The sequence below is a fragment of the Opisthocomus hoazin genome, chromosome 8, assembly GCF_030867145.1.
Source record: "Opisthocomus hoazin isolate bOpiHoa1 chromosome 8, bOpiHoa1.hap1, whole genome shotgun sequence".
Taxonomy (NCBI): domain Eukaryota; kingdom Metazoa; phylum Chordata; class Aves; order Opisthocomiformes; family Opisthocomidae; genus Opisthocomus; species Opisthocomus hoazin.
Genome location: NC_134421.1, coordinates 25,059,382 through 25,082,482, shown reverse-complemented (window position 1 = coordinate 25,082,482; position 23,101 = coordinate 25,059,382). Strand labels below are relative to the sequence as shown.

At 38.4% G+C, this 23,101-nt stretch overlaps 1 protein-coding gene across 2 annotated transcripts in view; it reads right to left on the bottom strand.

Moving 5' to 3' along the window:
• Window positions 1–745: 745 nt before the first annotated feature.
• KITLG (KIT ligand) overlaps window positions 746–23,101 on the bottom strand; it is a 61,322-nt gene continuing 38,966 nt past the window's right edge. Inside the window, exons 4-10 of one of the 2 annotated variants that reach the window (XM_075428884.1) lie at window positions 20,098–20,277; window positions 18,030–18,192; window positions 17,040–17,135; window positions 10,228–10,337; window positions 9,657–9,733; window positions 8,104–8,187; window positions 747–6,950 (exon numbers count right to left, since the gene is read on the bottom strand). In XM_075428884.1, coding sequence (XP_075284999.1) covers window positions 8,148–8,187; window positions 9,657–9,733; window positions 10,228–10,337; window positions 17,040–17,135; window positions 18,030–18,192; window positions 20,098–20,277 — 666 coding nt within the window. In that variant the 3' untranslated portion in view covers window positions 747–6,950; window positions 8,104–8,147. Of the gene's footprint in view, window positions 6,951–8,103; window positions 8,188–9,656; window positions 9,734–10,227; window positions 10,338–17,039; window positions 17,136–18,029; window positions 18,193–20,097; window positions 20,278–23,101 lie in introns of both variants that reach the window. The other variant, XM_075428885.1, reaches the window with a different exon arrangement.

The window sequence follows — 23,101 nt, the reverse complement described above, 5'->3', positions numbered from 1 at the left end:
GGAGTGGTAAGGAAGTGGTTCTAGAAGTTGTTAATGTAGTGCGAAATCCTGAAACACCCATCTCATTAAAACTAAAAACCTCTTCTGTATTGCCATTCAGAAACTTTGGGCAAAAATATGTTTAGTAACGCATATTTGTTAACATGGAATAAAATTACACTGGAGTGTAACATGGAGTATATGTGGAGTGGGCATATATCCAGCTGATCTAAAATACTGTCATTTCACAGAAGTGTTCAGCTCCTCAAAAGTATTGCTATCAAGAAACAGTAGTTTATTATAATAAGCATTGTTTTTCTGCATGACAGAAGTAGGAAAATGCCATTATTAATGTTCTCCATGCTCTGGACAAGGATTGCCTTTGTTTTTATCCACGGAATGAGATGTTTCTATTCATTATTTTGAAGGCACCGAAATTTGAAAACTGAAGGTAAATTTTTCTCTCGATCCTTTAGCACACTTAAGTCTCCAGATTAAGTGGTGATGATGGTGGGGAGTAGTTAGTCAGCATTATATAAGGCATCAAAAATTGTAAGTCAGACTATCAAAAACATTATGGTCATGTCTCTTTGGCTGAAGAGTTACATCCGTTTTCCCAGATTTTCAGTCTTACCCTTTACACTATCTGTCTATGTTACAACTCATAGAATCATAGAAGCATAAAATGCTTTGGGTTGGAAGGGACCTTTAGAGGTCATCTAGTCTAACCCCCCTACAGTGAGCTGGGACATCTTCGACTAGACCAGGTTGCTCAGAGCCCTGTTGAACCTGATCTTGAATGTTTCCAGGGATGGGGCCTCCTCTCTGGGCAACCTGTTCCAGTGCCTCACCACCTTCATGGTAAAGAATTTCTTCCTTACATCTAATATAAATCTATGCTCTTTTAGTTTACAACAATTATCCTAGTCCTATCACTACAGATCCTGCTAAAAAGTCTGTCCCCATCTTTCTTACAAGCCCCCTTTAAGTACTGCAAGGCTGCTAAAAGGTCTCCATGAAGCCTTCTCTTCTCCAGGCTGAACGACCCCAACTCTCTCAGCCTTTCCTCATAGAGAAAGTGCTCTAGCCCTCGGATTATTTTTGTGGCCCTCCTCTGGACCCGCTCCAACAGCTTCCTGACTTTCCTGTGCTGAGGGCTCCAGAGCTGAGCACAGTACTTCAAGGGGGATCTCATCAGAGCAGAGTAAGGGGAGCATAATCACCTTCCTCGCCCTGCTGGCCACGCTGCTTTTGATGCAGCCCAGGATACAGTTGGCCTTCTGGGCTGCATGCGCACATTGGTGGCTCATGTCCAGCTTTTCATCCATCAGTATCCCCAAGTCCTTCTAGGCAGAGCTGCTCTTAATCCCTTCAGCCCCCAGCCTGCCTTGATACCAGGGATTGCCCTGACCCATGTGTAGGACCTTGCACTCGGTCTTATTGAACCTCATGAAATTCACACACGCCCACTTCTCAAGCTTGTCTAGGTCCCTCTGGATGGCATCACATCCCACAGGTGTGTGAACCACACCACTCAGTTTGCTGTTGTCTGCAAACTTGCTGATGGTGCACTCGATCCTGTTATGTCACTGATGATGATTTAAACAGTATTGGTCCCACTACATATCCCTGAGGTAGACCACTTGTCACTGATCTCCATCTAGGCATTGAACTAGATTACCAATTACCAGCTCCTGACTTCAGCGAGAGTTGTTTGGTTAGCTAAGAGCTCTCGCATCTCATTTCCAGGTACCCTGCTGTTAATTCTGCCTTCCTGAACTTCCAGATCAAGTCTGCCTCCTTTTTATTACATTAACGCTACTTTCCACACAAAGTATGCCTATCTCCAACCTCAGAAGCTATGTGAATCTCACCTAGCCCTAGCTGAACTGAGTGCCTATCGTACCTCTGATCCACCTGAGCCAACCAGTGCTGCTCCTCAGGGCATGACTTCTGCTACACAATCAGTGCAGAGCTCAATTGCCCCGTGGATGCCTTCAGACCCATCAGTTCTGCGTTTCTTGCTGTGTACAGACAACAGCCACACTCTCATTCACACCCTGAAATCTGCCACCCAGCCCATTAACCCTGCTCTCCGCTCTTTCTCATCAGTCCTATCTGTACCTCACTCCTATTTGTAAACCCCATAAATCTGCCTACTGCAGCTTTGTGTCTCTTTCTTCCAAGGCTCCTTACCTCTCTCTGAGGTACGGTGAAACCTTCAGCAGGCTTATCTCTTCCTCTTAGGCTGACATTCTCTCTCAGGAGTGGAGAGGTGCCAGAGCTCCCTGAGCAGCTCAGTTTTTCCTCTTAACCTGATCCCCTGTCCTGGGTTTCTTACTGAAAAGCCACAATAAACCGCTGAAACCTGAAAGGAAAAATGCCATCCTTATGGGATAAGCTCTGGTCTCAGTTGAAAAACCCTGTTGTTTGTAATAATTTTTTGAGCTAGTAAATGCCACTAACTGAAAAAGATATGAATCAACAACGTCCAGATTTTTTAGTGGCAAACTAAATTAAAGTCCCATTACATGGCTAGTAGCAAGAATGGAATGCAAAACACTGCCTAAAGCAGGGCACAAACAAATTTAAGCTCAATAAGGAGCTACAAGAAACTTAATTCTAAAGCTGGAATAATTTTCAGCACTGAATAATATCAGCACTGAAGGCTGATAATGAGGACATATACTTTGGTGGCACAACACTTCAATGTTTGATTAAGAAATGAAATGCATTATGAAGCAGTCTGCATCTAACAGCATACATTCTGGCAGAAAAATCTTACACAGGATGACAGACTTAAAAAAAGGTCTTAAATGGGACTGACAATGCAATATAGTAATTATTTGGCAGTGCATAATATCTTTATTTATAACAATAAAGTATATGTATATAATGTAAATTCCAAATTTGAACTTGTATAAAAAAGGATCTGGGAAAACATCTATCTTTAAGAGGACACATATATACATACACATCACATTTTATAAACTTTGTTGATTGCCTTCAGTCAGAATGTAACTATGCAACACTGTGCTGACATTTACATTTAAATAAACGAATTTGCCCATGATACAACCAGCAAATGTCTGTGTCTCTATCACTAAAGAGTCTGAAGTTTCCGCGTTCCATCAATTTGATAACATAATAGCAACATGCCACCATTACTGTAGATGTGCATTTAATAGACAGTCGAACCAGATTCCTGAACTGAAGAATGTTGGATAATTCTTAAATGTAAATCTAACTCAAAATATCTGTATTTTATATATAAGTTAGCTTTTCAATTTAGTAGTTGTATTGTGTGTACTGAACAGTTTCAGCACATTACAGAGAGCAACAGAGAAAACAGAGCTGGTGAAGATCAGAATCTAAAAGATGTGCAGGTTGTACACATACTCCATAGTATAGCACATTTTATAAGCTTACTTATAAAATGGCTTTGTGATGAAATAAGTACCATTAATTTATTCAAGTAAACACACATCTAAAGTAGCACATTGAGTTTCTCAGTGTATCACTATCTGCTTTTTATTCTCACAAGGCCACTATTAATTGCATGCAAAGTTCAACTACTCCAAAGGAAACCTACAAATGTTAGTTTCTCACAAAACCACAGATATCTGAAAAACAAATTTGGTTGACTTTCGCATTAAAAATACAACACTCACTTTTCCCCAATTTCATTTTAAGAGAAAGGGTGTTCATCTTCTAACTATGTTAATGCATGGGCTCTGTCTACCCAAAAAAGAAGACTGAATATCTGATCACTCTTCAGCAGTTAAATAGCTTACAACTGGATAAAGAAGCAATTAAAGGACTATTTCTGCCATTCCTGCTCCCACTAAGAGTAACTCATTGTATTTCCATTGATTTCAAAGATATCTCACAAGTCAGTAGTCTTCCAAAATTTCACTACATCCAAAGTAAGAGCCTCCTCAGTGGGCAGACAAATTGGACACAGAAATTTTCAAATAACTTCATGATCACATTTCCAAGTGCCATGCCATTCACTGTAATCACAAATGTCTAGAATTGACCTTCTGCTTTGCAAAATCATTGAGAACACCCAATGTTTTGTTCAGATCACTAAAAATGGGTTGCAGCGAAGAGGAGAACCATGAGCTCCAACAATGCTTGTGACTCATTGTGTCACACTACTTTGGTGTATATTCAAAGAACAATGTTTGTGATGTGAAGTTGTAAGATTTATATATGAATTTTCTTTCTGTTGCCATGTAACCTTAAATTTGCCTTGATTCATGGAAGAGACTAAAGTATTTGACATTATTTGAAAGTGATTTAGCTACTATTTTAAGATGCTACTCTTGGAAGGTGAATGTTTTGCAGCAATCTATCTGGGTTTAATGTATGTTTCAATTTATAACGGATATTTTCTATAGTATTGAACAGTAGACTAAGAAGCCTAAAACATCATGCATTTTGAATATCAAGGTATAATTTGAGGCACACCAATGTGCAACATTATTGTGTATTTGGCTTTCTGGAAAAAAACGCATTTAGGAAAACTAACACTCTTATGAACAAAAAACATTAATAAATACAAGATTTTTGTTTAACAATCTAAGAAAAATACTGTAAAACTTCAAAGCATAAGCTTGCTTTGAGAACATGTTGTATAGCAACATGAAGTATTCAAAGTTTTTGTAAAATGTGTAAGGATAATTGCTTCCATTTTCTGCTCTGTCAAAACCAATATGCAGTTATTCTCTGCATTACCAGCAAGGTGCAAATTTCCTATCAGTTAGGTCATGCTGACATTTCTTTCAGAGTAACTCTTAAATAAGTTTGAAACAAAGTCTGAGGGCCCTGTGAGTAAAGAACTACGCAATATCAAATGAGACTGAGCTGCAGGTGGGGAATTACATTGTTGGATTTTTGCAGAGCTAAAATTTGGAACGCTCTTCTTTTTAGAACTGATGAGCAACCTTGATTATTTCTCATTAAGTGATGAGTGCTCCAGTATCTTCTGAATAAAAATGAAGGCATAATTCTCATACTAAGATTCTTTTGATCTAGTCTAAGAGAAGTTCCTCAGACGATGCACACCCTGAAGCTCTGTTAGCATTAATGGAACTATGCTAATTTATACCAACTGAGCAGGACTTGAGGATCCTTTTCTGACACTCAGGATGTGCAAAAAAGCCTCAGCATAAATAGTAGTTCCACATGATCAAATCTTTGTTTCAGTGAATCCACGAGACATTTCAACATTGATCTCAGTAGGGCAAAAACTCCAGCAGAGTGGCTACCTGCACAAATAAGCTCTGTCATCAAACATACTAAGGTTTTGAGGTTTTTTCTTTTTGGTAAGTATGAAATTGGAATCAGTTAATCAGGTTTACCAATAATACACGCGCGCACACACACACACACACACGTATATATTATATGTATGTCATTATTTTTATGCATGGTTCTCAGAAAAATTCAGCAGATGATCAAAATTTTCACAAGAATTCTTAAAAAAATTAAGTAACTACATACTTTAAAGAGAACTCTAACTTTCTGTAAAACTTTTGTTTTTAAGTTGTTGTTTTTCTTTTTTTTTTTGGTGGTTTTTTTTGGTTGTTTTTTTTTTGTTATTTTTTTGTTTTTGTTTTTTTTTTTTTTTTAAAGTTTTCAGGTTACTTAAAACTACAGCTCTTGCTGTCTTTCTGACCTGGTCAGTCTGTCATCTGAAGTGAGCCATCTTTACCTTCTGAAGCACAAACCCCTAATACACATAAATAATTCATACCCATTATCTGGAACAAGCCAAGATGAAAAGATGCACAATTAAACTTGTAACTTTCACCATGGTATTTTCAGGATTTACTTGAAAATTTATATCTGTACAGCAGTCCTGTACAGATTCCACGGATGCTATAACAGCAATAGATGCAGAAGACAAGTGGGAAACAAAGCTTTTCTCTTTTGTTTTGAGAGAATTAAGAGTCGAGAATGCCAGGATATCAAAGCTTACTAATCACTTAAAACGCAATGCAAACATTAATTACAGCTGATGTAAATAAAAGCTAAATACACTCTCAGGATCTTTCAGATTTTCTATGCTATACATTTAAAGAAACAGTATTAATGGCATGCACCTTCAGCATTTAAAATGCATTTCATGGGTTTGTCTTTGTTCTGATGTTTGAACGCAATTCAGACTCTTTACTTTCCCTTCCCTTGGCATGGCTGGAAATTTCACCAGTGTTCACATACCCAGCAGTTTGTCTTAATGCTTCGAAGCTCCATGAGGTACATTCACCTCCTGTTTATTTTGTTATTCATCCAGCATTTGCTTCTCCTGAACAGAGACCACCAACTCTGACGAATTCTTGAGGCTTTCTGGGGTGGGCAACCAGCCACCTGGCACCTTACAAAGACTACATGTTGCTGTATACATGACCTTTGCTAGGCATAAACACAGCTCCTTATAAGTAAAAGGCTAGAACACAGGTCCATGGCATGGTTTTGTTTTCAAGTTTTATATACAATATTGAAGAGTATGTTATCTGTATCCACTTCTGCGTTTTCTTTCAGTTCGGAGAACTCCACCTGAAGACACCAAGGTAAGGTAGAGGACACAGAACTTAAACTTAAATTAAGGATGTAAAGGTATTTATGAGTTTCAACGATTACACATAGTTGGAGGCATTTTCAAGATGCTTTTTGCTCAGGACATGTACTTTGTTTGCCAGAGTCAGCTGCAATTAAAAATCCCCAAATGCCATACAAGGTAGATATTCACGTAAGATACAGTCCTGCTAAGTGCACACTCTTCTAGTCGTTGTTCAATCAGTGTTGGTTTCACAGTAACAAACACAAATTTCCTCATTTCTATATCATGTCTATGGAGTCATGGGCAGCAACAACAGATGCAGACTCAGTCTGTCACTCCAGAAGGAATATGAATGTGCTTAAAGCTGCTTCATTTATGAAGCGAACATGGAACTGTTACCTGCCTGAAGAGAAAAACAGAAATTATAATTTTGCTGATTAGTTTTCCTCTCTGTATTACTAAACAGTAGAGCTTTCCACAGACATATAACATAGACATTTTTTTCTTAGAATTTCGGAAATACACTCAGTGACACTTGCATAGATATTCCTTTATTCTGAAAGAAAAATTATTGTTATAAGATGCACGTTCCTGGTCCAAGAACACACCAGCCTGCAAAAGCTCACTGATGCCATTTATGGTGATGAAACAACTCTCACGGTTTTACAGTACTGTTCTGTTTGTGCATTATTGTATCTGGCAATCTCTGGCAGCAAACTTCCCTTTGAAGTCATCTGGACAGGCCAGTAGTAAACTGAGTTTACATCTTTGGAGAAATCAAACAACTTGTCCACTGCAGTGATGATTTCCCTTCTCAGTAAGCAGATGTTAGAACATAGCAGTTAAGGAGACTGGAAATCTCTCAAGTTGTAGTTAAATTGATCACAATTAACACTGGAATACACCTGAGTGACCACTACAGGATGAACTGCAAACCCCGGATTGCCTGTTACAGTCTTATGCTGCTCTTTCCATTCACGATAAAAAACGAAGTATTCAGCACTGCCTGAATCTCCCAGGCCCTCACCAGAGATGCTGTGGGTTAAGCACAGCACAGCTTCTACGGGAAGAATCCACTTGCCAGAGACATGCACCGTTCTGCAGAGGACAGCTGGGACTGGGAAAGCTCACTTGCCTTTGCTGCTCACTCTTACATACTAAAGCAAGAATGATGTATCTGACAAGGCTACAGAAGACTGCAAACTGTGCTGAGTAAGCAACAATTAATAGCAACTCAGCTCTACTCAGCCTGTTCTCCTACGCTCACCTGCTAGTTTAAGGATTGCGTTCTCATGCCAAAAAGGAGCAGCCGTAGCTGTCCTTCATTTTGGAATTTCGGCACATTTAATTTTGTAACATTCAGGTTAAAAATCAAATGCCTAAATTAATGATACATGATTAATTACATTAGCTGCTAAAGATCTTGGGTACAAATGAAGCCTACTGGTAACAAGTTTTGTTCTATTTTTTTCCCAAAATGGACTCTGAATCACTTCATATTTCAACAGCCAAAAGTTATTAAGCCTATAGTAAGACTCTCCACTGTAACAACTTACCAGTACATGAAACAGTAACAGTGTTGAGGGAGAAAAAACAACAGCTACACTTGTAGATGTTCCTTTTCTTTTTGCTGCAACATACTGAGGAAAAAAAAGGTACTCTGTTACTACAACGCTAGTGTTTCAAGGAAAGAAAATGGAAGGGTTTACCAGTTAGTTACAATAAAAGGAAACCCAAAGTATCAGAATTATTGTTTGCTATTATGTCTTCCTAGTTATAGATGAATATTACAAATTTCTCAGGAAGGAGCGAAGAAAAAAAAAACACGGCATATATTTAAGAAGACATCTGATGGAGAACGTAACCTGTTTAAATTTCTGGTCAAGGCCATCTCTTGAATTTAACTAATTGTTTCCCCTTTCTGCATTTCTTCCTATAAAGCAATGTTTCATATTTCCTTTGAAGTTAAAAGGAAGATGCATATTCCCTTTCACAAGTTTTAATACCTGCAAGGATGAGGTGCAGGATGAGTTATTTGTAGCAACTAATATACTTGATGAATACAAAGTCTTCCATTCTATGTACTGTACATGAAGAAATTTTGTTTTAATTCTAGAAGGTTTAAACACTGAAAAAGTCAGCTCCTGTGAGCAAACCGCTACATCAGAACCTCACCTGTTCCTGCCTTCAACAGCGGGTAGCACCAGGCATTGCGCACAGCGTGAGCAGCCTACGGGATAAGGTGTGTTCTCCTGCCACCTGCATCACATCTTTCCCTGAACTCACAGTTAAAATTTGACCAAACACCCTGAAATATGAGGTTGAACAATACTCTCAAAGTGCTTTAGCATGAACTATTCTAAATTAAAATATCTCTAAGCCCTTTTATGAATTTCATAGACTTCTTTGTCCAAGTCATGCCCAAGCAGCTTTGAATGTCTTCAGCTGTTAATTCTAAGGTATATTTGGTTGACCGAGTTACACAGAATTTTTTCTGTTTAAAAATCAGACAAAGCAGTGTTTAAGCATGAACAGAGCTGTGAATCATTTCAGGACAAACCTAGGAATTTATCAGAATTTGAATGAGCTCTCATTAACTTTCTATGAACATCAAAAACACCCGGAAAACATAGATGCTTATATACACTATGCCTGGGGAATGCAAAAAAGTGAAGGAACATAAAAAATGTTAATGTGAAAAATATTTAGAAGGATTTAGGAGCACAGCCAGGAAAACACTGTTTTCTGTTTATTTACATAATATCAACCTAGCTATACACCGCACAGCAAATAACAAAATTCACTTTTTTTTGTTGCTTCCACTATAGGTGTCAGCAATCCTTTCTCACAGTGGGAGTAAGGACAGATAATGTAAAGGTAATGTCCCCTTCATAAAATTTTGTATACAGAAATCTCCTCCATATCAATTTTTACATTTCAACTAGAAGCTTCTAAAGGACACACCCCAAGCACACATTTTACCTCTGCAGTAAGACCTTGTGTTAGGGCTTTTTTGTGTTTGTCTTAGGGCTAGAGAGCAACCTTCAGGAAGTAGCTGTCAAAGATAAGCTTAGATTTGTATGTACATACATAAAGTGAAACCATATACCTTATCTCATTTTCCTCTTGACAGTCACGACACTGTGTAGTTTCACCACTTTCTGATCTGGATTTGGGATGTGTTTTCTAGGAAGAAAATGCATTAAATATAAATATTCTAAAGCTTTCTTTAACAACTCCCTGAACAATTGTATGTTTCAGTTTGCTTCAGATTTTCAATATCAAAGTCACCTAGCAAAATATAGGCCAAATCTTGCCCTCTAACATACATCTGCTGCTGGTATAATTTTACTATCAAAGCCTTTGTATTGTAAGCAGGGGCACAAGGGGCAAAACCAAAAGAATCCTCTTCTCAACGTATAAGAGAAGAATTGGGAAATTGGGGGAATCCCATGTTTTTAATTTCCAGTTACCCAGCTATCATGCTGGTAAGACAGAATTTGCACTTTGTGGAATTCAAGAATTTGACAACATATTTACATTTGTGTGTCACATAGGTCAGAGAAGATCAAAAGAGATGTGCCTTGCTTTCTAATGCAGAATGGTTCCGTTCTTCCTGCCTCCCCATAGCTAAGAAATGTAATACCACTATGCAAACAATTAAATGCAATATTTCTTACCTTCCAGTATATAGCTCCCAGAATAAAGCCAATTAGAAGAGATAGCAATGATGTCAGTGCTATGCTGATCCCTTGCAGGCTGGAGCTGCTAATGAAGCCAAGTGCTTCTTCTGTAATTACAGATGTTCTCATTAGTGAACACAGATTTATAACAGAAAACTATCTTCATGGCAACATTATTCGCAAGAGCACTTCTATGCACCACTTAGATAACAGCATCTTAAATAGCAGAACAGGTATTGTGTACATGAAGTGCACTTCATACAAAAGCTCACAGGAAATTTTTGACCACAAGGATGCTCCTCCAATTTCTGAAACAGCTGTGTTGAACAGTTCCAATGCTAGTTCTCTTTGTCATTTGTAGAGAATTTACTCTTTCCCGCATTTCAAAGTTTGGGGTTTATCAATTTTTAAAGGTCTTATTTTGTAACATAAATAATTCTTTGGAAGACAATATATCTGTCACTTTTTGCATTTACTGAAGTTCCATCAGACACATCCCACCAACTGCAGACAGACACTTTGCCTTGCCGCTAATGAATGACCAAAATGAGGCCTCTTGAGGGAGGTTAATTTAACAAAATAAGCCTGACTTCACTTCTAATGTCTGTCTGGAAAGGTCACGCTGACTTCAGTAAGATCAAACCCTTGTACCTTGAAGTCTAGCTGTGTGTTATTTTTCTGCTACCATTTCTTGATAGGTTTTTACATTTTATATGGAAGAGCCCCAATCCTAGTCTTTTATGTACACAAGTAACTCCATTCACCTCACAAGGAGGTGCACACATGCTGAGACTAAAATGTGGCCCTCCAGTTACTTAATCAAGAGCAGGATATGAAAAGTTGCCCTGGGATCCACCTTCTGAATTGCAAAGTGAGCCACAGGAGACTGCTAGTTTAGACACCAACCACCCAGTTTTGGTTCATGTCAAGATTTGGTGTCTGCAGCTTGAATGGTGGGTACATTGTCAGAGTACAGGAAAAGAACCAAACTAAGCACTGGAAAAGTGTAGGTGATTAGATACAGAGATGAAAATAGACTGGTAGCACTAGAAATTTGTGTGACTAATGCAAACAACAAATGCTTAAGCATGTACAGTATGACATACTGGGTCAAGCAATGTGCATTTAGTACATTATTAAACAGCCTTTAAGAAAACACTAGTTTAGAAAGGAGCATTCACATTATTAACTAGCAACTCATTTTCAACTCTGAGATTTTCTGGTTTACATTTTGCAAGTTTATACAGAAAGTCTTTTTATCTCTGAAATTCAGTTATGTTTTCTAGCATCACAGTAGACAGAACTAAAAAGTAAGAAAAAAGTCTGTATCTTATATACTCATATAACTAGATATATCTCTGTATTTCATACACTGTTTAAAAACTCTAGGTTCTGACTATAGGGGCTTGAATTTTACTTACATCTGCTAGACTCAGCATACTAAAAGGAAATACCGGTCAAGCAAAATTATTGCTAGCTTACCATGAAAGAAATCTGTCTACAGAGGAGAAGGGAAAGATAGCAGACAAAGCTCTACAGAGGCGAACATCAGCTGAAAAAGAGAGGCTATCAATTAGTCTGCCTCTCTCTGCTCAGACATTAAAATCAAGAGCAGAAAATAACTGGAGGGCAAATCTTTTCTCAAACTGTCGGTCCCAGATTAGGCATAGAGGAGATTTGCTTGCAGAACAGACCTTCAAGAAATCTGGACAAACTAGAGTCAGTCTGAGCATCTCAAAAAAATTTTTCCTCTTATTACTTTATGTGAATTGTATTCTCAGAAGAAAATTCCTATATTACTCTTGTGTTCTGGTCAAGAAAAATGCAACACTGATTTGCCTAATACCATTAGCCATTCTTCCCAGTGAGAGACTGCTGAGTTACACAACTGAATTATGTAGATCCTATGGGGATGGCCATGTTGTCTGGATTCTGCCCTGCAAACTTAAAAAAAATGGAAGAGTGAAATAAAAATCAAAGGAAAAAGTCTTCAGGTCATATAGAGCATAATTGCTTTGATAGCATGTTATGGTAGAGTGCATAACCTCAAAAATCCTCTGCCTACTCTGCAATACTGGGCAGCATGTCATAGCAAGCATGCTGATTTTTACATGAACTTCCAGAGAAGTGTGCTATATGCAGGGTGATCAGTGATAATCTAGCACCCTCACTTTTATCATTATTTTTCACAAACTTTAGAGAGTCTTAGACAACAGAAGAACTCCCTTCACAATGAGGTATCTAAAAGTCGAAAAATCTGATTTCCAAGATTTCTTCAATGCAGATACTTTCTTTAGCATCTGTATAAAACTGAAAGAAATTCATAATTAGCTTTCCATGTGGGGACCTGCAACCCAGGGACAGAGCTTAAGTACAGTAAAATTTTGACACCCTCCCCAGCCTACCTTTTAAAAATGACAACAGATTTTTTTTTTTCATAACTTGATAGTGTATGAATTAATTTGAAAGTTAAGTAACCCATAACTACCTTAAAAAGCAAACAACAACTGATTATTTAATTTCACATTCAAGTCCAGACAAAAGTCTCTTGAAAGATCTGGAGAGAATGAAATGAGTCATGGCAGGTTTCTTCACATGCCCTTTATTTATACTAACATCTCAAACAGAAGAGGTTGGAGAATTTTCAGTCTGGAGACCCTCCCGGGGACCTGCATCCTAATGAAGAAAAAGGAGATAAGGAAAGCAAGCTGGCTGTCAATAGGTTTTTATTCCTTCCACAGAGACCTTTTCCTCTGTTAGAAACTTCAGAGATTTACACAGAAACACTCCCACTCCCAGCAGTTGTAAAGGCAGAGCAGGAGAAGGAATAGGAGAAACCAGGTGTGTCAGTAACTTTGTGAACTCCTTGGGCAATGCCAGAGAAACTGCTGGCTTTGCAGTTAGTAATATTATTCACTTAAAATACTCTATCCAGCAAGGTGCAAAAGGGGAGTGGAAGCAGGCCAGCACCTCTCAGAGCTCTCATTCTGCATGTTATGGAAGAAACCCTTAGGAAGTGAGCTCAACTGATGTAGATTTACATACAGTCTTCATGAACACTGGAATATTAAGCTGCAAACCAAATATATATACATTAAAAGCCACTCAGTGACAAAATGAAATTATTGAACTGCTCTACACCTTGAGCCATGTATGTAGGTTTAGCAGCCAATTAAGCTTCAAAGCACTGGCTCGATTTTTTTGCCATGTATGTCTCAAAAATTTTCAGGTTACCTCTGCTCAGCTCCAACGCAGTTACCACAAGACCTTATCTATAAAAATGCAGAGCAGCTCTCACCTGTTCATTAGGGTTTTCCATTAACTATAAAGTTGGAACAAAGGCACAGAAGGCAACACCAATTGCACTAGGCCATCAATGAACATTTTCAAATCATTGTGCAATTACTGGATTAAACTATGGTATTCTTTGCTTAATTATAAAAATAGACCTTCTTCCTAAAACAGTTAGAGATCTCTATATTTACATGTTCTTTGAGCTGTTCAGTACTGAATAATAAAGCTAAATTATTGTGAGGAAATTATAGGTGAAAATTGAAGAAAGCAACAGTGAACTTTCCATGAGAATATAAACAATAACATAGCACTAAAGTCAGTGAGAAGTGGTAGTAACAGCTAGTAAGTTCAAGCTTTAATCAGAACAACACGAGATTCATCTGATGGGGAAAAAAAAAAAAAAGAAAAGATTACTATTTATTGTTTGGTTCAACCACTGAAAGCAGAGATCAGGACTCAAGTCTTCTTATCCTGACACTTGTTCTTCACACAGCAACCACCTCACTGAATTCTCTAGATTATGCATGGTATAATGATGCAGAGAAATATCAGTGAGACTGGGACTTCAAGAGTTAATTGGAATTTAAATTGGACTACAGTTATGTAACACAAATAAAAGAAAATAAATCAGCCTAAATCAATTGGGGGGGCATGGTGGTGGTGTTTTGAGAATTTTATGGTGGAAAAGATGGAGTGGGAACATGCCACAGATCTACATTTAGTACTATAAGGACAAAACCAGCACTACTGCCATTTAAGAAAAAATTAGAACATGATAATTGTTCCATTTTACACTTTGTTGGGTAAGAATTTTGGTGTAGATTTAGTTAAGATTCCACTTTATTGTAATAGTTTAATTTTATTGTTATGTAATAACATGGAAGTAGTGAAATATGACTCAAATGTAGCAACAACATGCAAACAAATAATTTAGCTAATTTACATACAAATTAATTATTTCAAGTTAGTTATTTCACAAATGATTTTATTAGATGATGCACTTCAGGTTTGTCTAAGTTTAATTTAGAATTAAGAACAGTTCAAGTCATCTGACTACACAGACTTTATTAATAGATTCAAAATTTATTATTAATCTGGAGGTGTTCTTTTGCAAACAGTGAATCTAGAAAATGGCCTAGAATGGTCTGGAAACCATTAATTTTAAATAGCTCAAAAACTGTTTAAAATTAAAGAGTGTCATAAAAAAAAATATTGCAGTAGTTTGTGTCTAGAGATGCTTTTTTCAGGCTTCCCCTCTTCTCCAAATGTTTTCCTTTTTGAAATTTGAATCTAGTGGTGCTGTTCTGAGAGCAGCACTGAAGCCAGCAGACAGGGTCCCCTGCACTGGAGAGTCTTCACATGGGAAGTAATAATGTTTATTCACTGTTGTGCCTTTCAAGAAGGTAGGGATTAAATAAAAAAGAAAACTTACTCGGCAATAAAGCCAAGACCAAACCAAAATCAGTACTGAAGACCATTTTCAGGGAATAAGACAGAGATGCCAACAAATACGCCACAGGTCCCTCCCCGCAAGAAACTCTAAACGAGTAACTAAAGTGTAGCCAGTCAGCATCTATTGTGCAAGTTAATGTAATTTACTCTGATTAGGAGTTCAAACTGTCCCCAGCCCCAGACATGCAGTCCTCATGTCATTTCTACATAAGGCTGTTAACTGATATCCAGTTTTCCAATAAACTACTTAAGGGAATGATAATCACTTAAAACACACCTGTAGAACATACGGCCAGCCAAGCAATTTCTTAGACTTACTGCATTATTTCAATTAGACTTTTTTCTTACTTGTTTATCAGTTCCAGCTATAAAACAAGATTAATAAACCTGCTTCTGCACTCCCCTCCACAGTATAGAGACAGGTGCCACACTTCACTGCACTGCCCGGCATCCCTCCCACTACTGTACTGGGTCAAACTCCTTTCATCTGAACTGCTCCTGTAATGTATCTGCCTTTCTTTTGGCTCTGTGATCCATTCTCATTGCTTCAGGCTGCAGCTGAATATTCTTCCTCTAGCAGCGACAGCTAAAATTATTGCATGTTCAGACCTGGGAGAGACAGGTATGCACTCTTGCTCCCTCCTGGTGCCTCATAATTGGCCCTGGGCTTATCAGGTTATCTGCAGCCAGCTCTGTGACCTCTTGGCAAGGAATTTATAGCAGTGAGGCTTCTCTTTTCCAGAGAGGCAGGCTGGCAGCCAGGAGTTGAACATGGTTTTTGTTCCAACCGTCTACTCAGAGGGTTCTGGGCAATGACGACTTAAGACCTTCTCTTAATTAGAAAGCAATAAGGAAGGGCTTCAAATCTGACAGCAGCTGTTAGCCAACTAAGAGGTAGCATGCATCATGATTAAAACCCCAGAGAATAACTAGATTACACATTCCCAAGAGGAGCATGAGAAGAAACTCAATCTTAGTAGTATCTGTCCCATCATCAGGAGCTACCATCATGCCCACCACGCTACATCAGGCTGCCTCCTTGCCCATGTTTTCTCAAGCACAAGGCGTACCAGCCACACGCTTCATCATTACACATTTAGATAACATGGATGGTTGTGAAGTGAAAGGGGGAAATTGTAAAACAGATACACATTGTCATCCTGATGCGTCCAGGAAACAGGAACAAGGGAAAAACCAACATGGTTAAACTTTAATCACCCTTTTAGGAACCTCTACGGAAAATCCCCTTCTTTTGTTCACATAGAAAGCTCCAGAGAGTGTTCACCTTGTTGTGCATGATGTCACTAAAAGCCCCTGAAACTTTGCTGTTTCTCTTCGCCTCAAATTCCTACACCCCTTCTGACCTTGTGATGAGTAATGTTGAGGTTCTTAGAGCAACAGTTCCAGGCTCTCTTATCTGTCAGTGACCAGTCACATAATACCTGACCAAGACAGATGACAAACAGAGAGATGGCAATGCCAGAGAAGAGATTACAGCCTGCCAAAAGTGGAGTGACTTTGTACTTGACCTCAACCAAAAGCAAGCTGACTGTGGAGCTGACCCTACTGCGACTACAGCAAGCAAACACGGGGACCGTCTTCAGGTTTGGTGTCAAGCTTGGGATTGACAGTACTCTCAAAATGCAATGTACAGGCAACCTCTTTGTCCACATGAGTACCCTGGGCCTCATTTAGGACAGCTATTCTGTTTGTTAAGAGTAACTTCATTTTCTGAGAGTCAAAATGAGGTGTCTGGGACAGCAAAGTTTGCTGAGGCCATACGACTAGTGAGACCTCACGACAGCCAAAGAGAAGAGATCTGCCCTCTCCAAGTTGTAGAGAGCTGTCACATCATTGTAACTTGATAGCATCTCTGAATTCTTATTAGACAAGTTCATTGCACTTCAGTATGACAGCAGAGAAACACATGGTACACCATCAGGCACAAGTAACTTCCCATTAATTTACACAATTAATGACATTCTTTTTCTCTGAGCTCTTGTAACAACCAGCTACCAGAACAAAATGGAGACACGTATATTAATTCAATCAGTTGTACTTACTGTTACTGCTAGTATTACTGCCAATGCTGTCATTTCTAAGGGAGCTGGCAGCAACCGGAGGAAACAAAAATGTTTTTGTGACAGCAACTCTGGAATCTAAATCGAAAACGAGTGTGTCAGCATTATGTAATTTAAAATACAGTTCTCTCTATATAAGATGATGGGCTGTCGGGCTACTCTGATGTGGCTATAGGGCTGTTTTAAAAATCTGGCTCAAGGGCTGTTTATGAAGTGGATTAAGCCAAAAAAGGCAGTCTTATTCAGAGGCAGAAGGGACTACACACTGAGCTGCTGCTTAATAGCTATTCTGGAAAGGCAATTGCTTTAAACAAGTTCTTAAGTTATGGCGCTGATCTGCTTCTAGTTACTAGCGGTGTAACTGTGCAACTAGATACGTTGCCCTAATTAAAAAGCCAACAGCTGTCACAAGAGAGGGTAAAAGAAAAGAGAATACAAAACCTCCATCTACTGGAAGGACGATAATCAACTGCAGGAGCCTGACTTCAGCTTGCTAAAATTTTTAAATGAAGTAAATACAGCCCTTTTCAGGAGGGGTAGCATGAACATGGAGGTGACTTGAGGCTGCTGCAATTTACAATCTGTCCTAGCTTCTGATCCCTTCAGTAGTGCAGTCTTAGGCTCCTTTACTGCCTTACAAAAATTAAATGGAGCATTAATAGAAGATGAGAAGAACAACATAAGCAGACAATCCAGGATATTTGGGACGAAAAGAAACAGGGCAGAGTATTGTGAGGTTATTTGGATTATATTAAGGAATGATGTCGCTAGGAATGATGGCACTAGTTTTACTGCCAGATAAAACTTGACTTAGAACAGAAACACAAGCTTCAGTGTTGGTAGTAAATTTAACTGGCAGTAAAAGGGAGACATGGAGGTACAGCATCAGATCCTTAGTATCTCTGAAGTCAAAGGAAAATCATCCATTCATATCTACTTAGATTCCGTTTCCCAAAATGAGAGCCATCTTACCATTCCCTGGTGTTGCTACTGTTGAAGGCAGAATGCAGTCATTCTTATCCAACGTGTCTGCAAACTCCTTGTAGACCTCAATGGTACTGTTAAATTGCCTAAAAAAATCCTCGGGGATGAAGTGGCCCTCTTCATAAAGGTGACCATTTTCTTTTACAAAATTCTAGGATAAAATATAGAATTCAACTTGAAAGAAGGTCAAGAGAGATGCTCACCTCAGCACCTCAACAGATGATACAAAAATCCAAAAATGACACAAAATAGTTTATTTTTAACCTGTAGAAGACCAAATTTGCTGTATACAATCTTCGTAAAACTTACAAGCCCTCTGATCTGAGAAGTTTGAATTAGCTTGGCAAACAGAAGTAATTTATTAATCCAGTGTTGTAAAATTGCCAAGGAATGAAAAGCAGTCTCCCATCCTACACTGAAAATGAAGAAACTTTTTTTTCCACCACATTAAAAAAATTACCTTGATTTCACATTGCCTTGCAATGTTCCACACGATCCTTTTAATCTGAACACAGGAACACAACACAATCATAGCTATTGTCATAAGAGTACAAGGAACACAGTACAATAGCTAGGATACACTACCGCACAGAAGCAGGCTCAGATCCCTGATAGTGTACCTAAAAATAAGAGCAGGGCTATAAACAAGGAAGCTCTGAGGTTTACCAGACAAGTGTGTTATGCCAGCCTAAACAACAAGATTGGACTCCATGTTAATACCATTGATGGTTATCACCTTTTTTTCTTTTTACCTGACTCTGGCTTTCACTACAATGGTTTCTTATGCCAACAGGTTGAATCTGGCCTGGGGCTACTCTGTACTAAGAAGGAGGACAGCAGTAACAATATGGGTTAAATAGGTACTAAGGAAAACTTCCTAGTTGTGTCTCCAAAATTATTTTATTTTTAATGCTGAAAGTACTAGACCTAAGATCATTCTTCTGAGGAAATCAATAGCTAGTTGTTTCTCTGAATTACAGGATATTTATTTCTTCATTCTACAAAATAAAATTCCTCTTCCCCAACCACATCCCAGCTGAGTAGTTTGAATCATCAGGACAAGAAGAGAGAAAAAAAAACACCCCACCCAAAAAAGGAGATATACTGAAGATTGGACAGAAGTGGAAATCTAGGGAATGTCTAAATACTCCCAGCAATATAACACCAATACATGACATGGATATGCCACTCTAAATGAGATTGAGTGTTTTAGTCCATTTGATTCATTCTGGATGTTTAAGAGGTGCAATTACAACAGCTAAGGACTTTCTTGACAAAAATAAACGTATATGGAATATGAAACCCTTACCCTAAAGAGCATGATAGATTTTGCCCATTTTGTTCAGTGGGACAAAAGCTTCAACTACAAAACTTATTTTTAATTACTGATAGACTGGTTAGAGCTGGGTAAAGGATTAGAAAGTTAATTCACCCACACACCCTCCACCATTTCCACACAAGAGAATCAGACATCTCTTGAGTGAGACTTCTGGAATCCTTCCAGCTGCTGCTGGAATCCAGAAACACATGGAAATGGGCCGATATCATCTAGTTTTTGTTGTGTCTTTGTATAAAAAAATTCTTTAAATCATGGTGAAGCTTTCAGAGCTTCACACACTGCGATACATACTAAGAGTATTTTAATAGCTTCAACCACATCATCTTTAGATTTATACTAGGATCACTAGCAAAATGAATAATTTAAGCTGGATGCATAAGGAAGATTTCTGCCAGTTTCAAACAGACCAGAATGAATTTAATTATCTTAAAGATGATGGTTACATTTTTGACTACTTAAATAACTGCATACAGGTCATTGTATATACTGTAATTCCTTGTAAGCCATTTTTCTTTGAAACATGAGATAATGACTAGCCAACGTTAGCACAGTGTACTCAGTTAATTTCTAAACAAAGTAGGATTTCAGATGTACAGGAATAGAAATGAGAACAAATCTAATGAAGCTTTGGACATTTTTAAACTGTTGCTGAGTACTGTGCAACAGAATATTCAAATAAAAATATTCAGCATAAAAGTAGAAAATCTGTATGATTACCTTATTTTTATCAAAAGCTAGGCATGCCATAAGATCATTAATTATCCTTGTGAGATTATTGATGATTGAATAGTTGCTTAAAACATCAGACATATCTGAAATATCTGAAAATTTCTGGAGAAGACTATGTAGACTCCTTGAGAATTCAGGCACCATCAAATGCAACCAACAGTGATTAGGCTGTCAGGGGATAAAAAGAGAAACAGAGAGGTAGATTAAACATCAGACTTTTGAAAAAACTGGTTAGGTAGTTCAATGTGCAAAAGTAGATTAGATCGTTCTTTCCAATGTAAATTACCTTGAAAGTCTAAATTAAAATTTGTCTTCTTTAGCATGGCCAACTTTCTCCTTAGTCCTCTTGGTAAAATTCCTATTCTCACTGATACTGACATATTTGTGGTTGTCTGTTACATGCTGTCCCTCCATTCAGTTCTTAATGAATGCTAAGCATCAGTCTGTTGAGAATTTGAGCCTTGCGATATACTACTATGGACTCTTCCATCCTTTCCATTAACATGTTTATTTTTTTTAAATAACAGCTTCAACAATTTTCTCCAGACTTTCTTTAAACAAATCTCAATTTTCATTTTATTATTGTTACCCTACATGACTCAGTTAACCTCAAAGACCTTTGATTTAACTCTTTTCTGACAAAGGTTTCTGCAAACGTTATGCATGAAATCCATGTGTTCTTTTATCCACCTTTAAGCTTAGTTAACTACTTCTCTTCAGCTTTTTCACTAAATGCCATTCCTGAGAACAGCTTCTAGATCTAAAGATCTTTCTTTTCCTGAGTTTTAAGCGACATAAGGGCTCTGCACAGCCTGTTGCAGTATCTGCCACATCTGTGCCACTGGAATAGAGTTCAAGTCCTTTCACCAACACCTATGCAACTAGTTTTCAGATAAAGTTTGTACAGCTGTCCATGTGACTGAAAACTGGTCATTCATCTTGCTGCCTTACAGGGAGTCATTAACTTCTTTTACTTAGATTCACGTACAGTAGTCAAATAAACAGAAAAGCCACCCAGTCCAGGAAAAACCCTAACTCAATATGGTTACCAAAAATACACAAAATACATTAGTCACACTGCAACATGTACCTGTAAATCCCTTCCCAATAAATGCTGAATTTTTAATGGTAAATGTTATAGAAATTTATTCCATACTTGAAGCTACTTTTTCAGTGGTTGAAAATGTCTCAGGATCATTAAAGCCTGCCAGATACAAAGATATTGGCCCAGCAATCCTTAAGTACTCTCAGTATCACTAAAACAGTTTCCAATTGCTGCCCATTGGATGGGCATCCAATGAATCCATCCACTCCACCTTCTGCAACACGCTGTAAATGTTTGGCAATGTATCTGCTTCTGGATTTAATCTAATTTTACTCAATTTCTGCAACAAACCTGTATACAGATTCTTTATTCAAAAAAAATTTATCCACTACTATCAATATCATCACTTGGTGACAAATCCCTTTCTCAGTGACACAGGTGTTGTTATGCCTTGATGTGTAAATGTTTTTGATGAGGAAAAACCCACTCCACACTTTTGAAGACTAATCAGATCTTTGGGCTTCCAGGCACAGAGAACCAAATGTGAACGCACTGTTCAGCTCCACCTGACTTATCACTTTTGTGGACAACTCTCTCAAGTGGCAAGTCAGTATCATAACCTCCTGTAATTATCTTGACAATAATTTTAAAAAAAATGAAACAAAATGTGAAAAGGATAGCATTTGGCTTGATTCTGCTTCTCTTTTCCTTTAAGCACAGCAATGGGAGAAGAGAAGCAGAAGCAAATAAATCAGAGGAAGCTCGCTGAAATGTACTCTGTTCAAGCAGCATGCGTGGTGCCATGTCCCACTGCCCTCATGAGACAGTGTGCCCTTTGCTCTGCTTTGGTGTAGGAACATGGACACAGAATTTCTGTGCTTCACTGAACTGCAAACCTGGAAACCCTTTGAGGTTTTGTGGGTGTACCTCCTCTGGCAGGGACTAGCAAAAGCTTGCCGCTTCTCCTAGAGAGCATTTGGCGATTCCAGCAGGGAATCTATTTTATTGCTCCTGCGGCTTAGCATGTGCGTGGGAGTCTCCTCTGACTGAACCGTTCTGGCCTACAAAGCTGTATTTCACAAGAGCTTAAAGTTTTCTTTTCAGTAGTCTCAAGCTGTGCAATCACTTGCTATCTCAGTACCTACCAAACATACGGATGAAACTGCTGAAACTGAGAAATGTGATGTTGTTTCCAAGGAGAAATGGAGTTTTAACTCTGCTTTTTTGTTTAAACTTTGACCAAGATTTGCATTTCAGGGCAATTGCAAGTTTGACTTCCCTTCTGTTTCCAGGTAGTCCACATTTAGCTTTTTCTTTCTACGCCTATCTAAAAGTTTAAAGTTTATCTCCTCTTCTGAGTTCAGCCCTTGCTGCTGTCATCTTTGCCTTTTAACCTTCAGGTTTGGCTACACAGTTCACTATGCGAGACGACTTTTAAAGCTACTCAGAAGCCTTGAGCTAGTGCATAATGCAACAACTGTTCTGTTTAATGGATCGGGTCAGTCTGTTCCTGTTACGTGCACTACACTGGCTTCCCATCTGCTTTGCATTCACCCCGATTTCCTACCTTTAGTCATCTACATTTGAGACTTGCTACCTTGGGTACATTTCCCACTTTATGCATGCACTGAAGATTGAAATCTAATGAAAAAGAATTGCAGAGCACTGTTTCAATACCTTCAGAGATGAAAAAGGACAGTCCCCTTATGCAAAGCCATGGGTTTCCCAGCTTGCAGGGACCTTGAGGAACCCAGAGTAAAACCTACTTATTCAGCCAGCCTTTGCTGTGGTATGCATAACACAACCTGAAATGCCCAGAGAGGAATTTGGCAAAGTGGGATGTGAATACTGCTGAATATTTCCTCCTGCGCAGGCATGTGGCCAAGAGCTGCACCTTCCAACACCATGACTGAAAGTGGCATAAGAGCAAATGGAATACGGAAATCC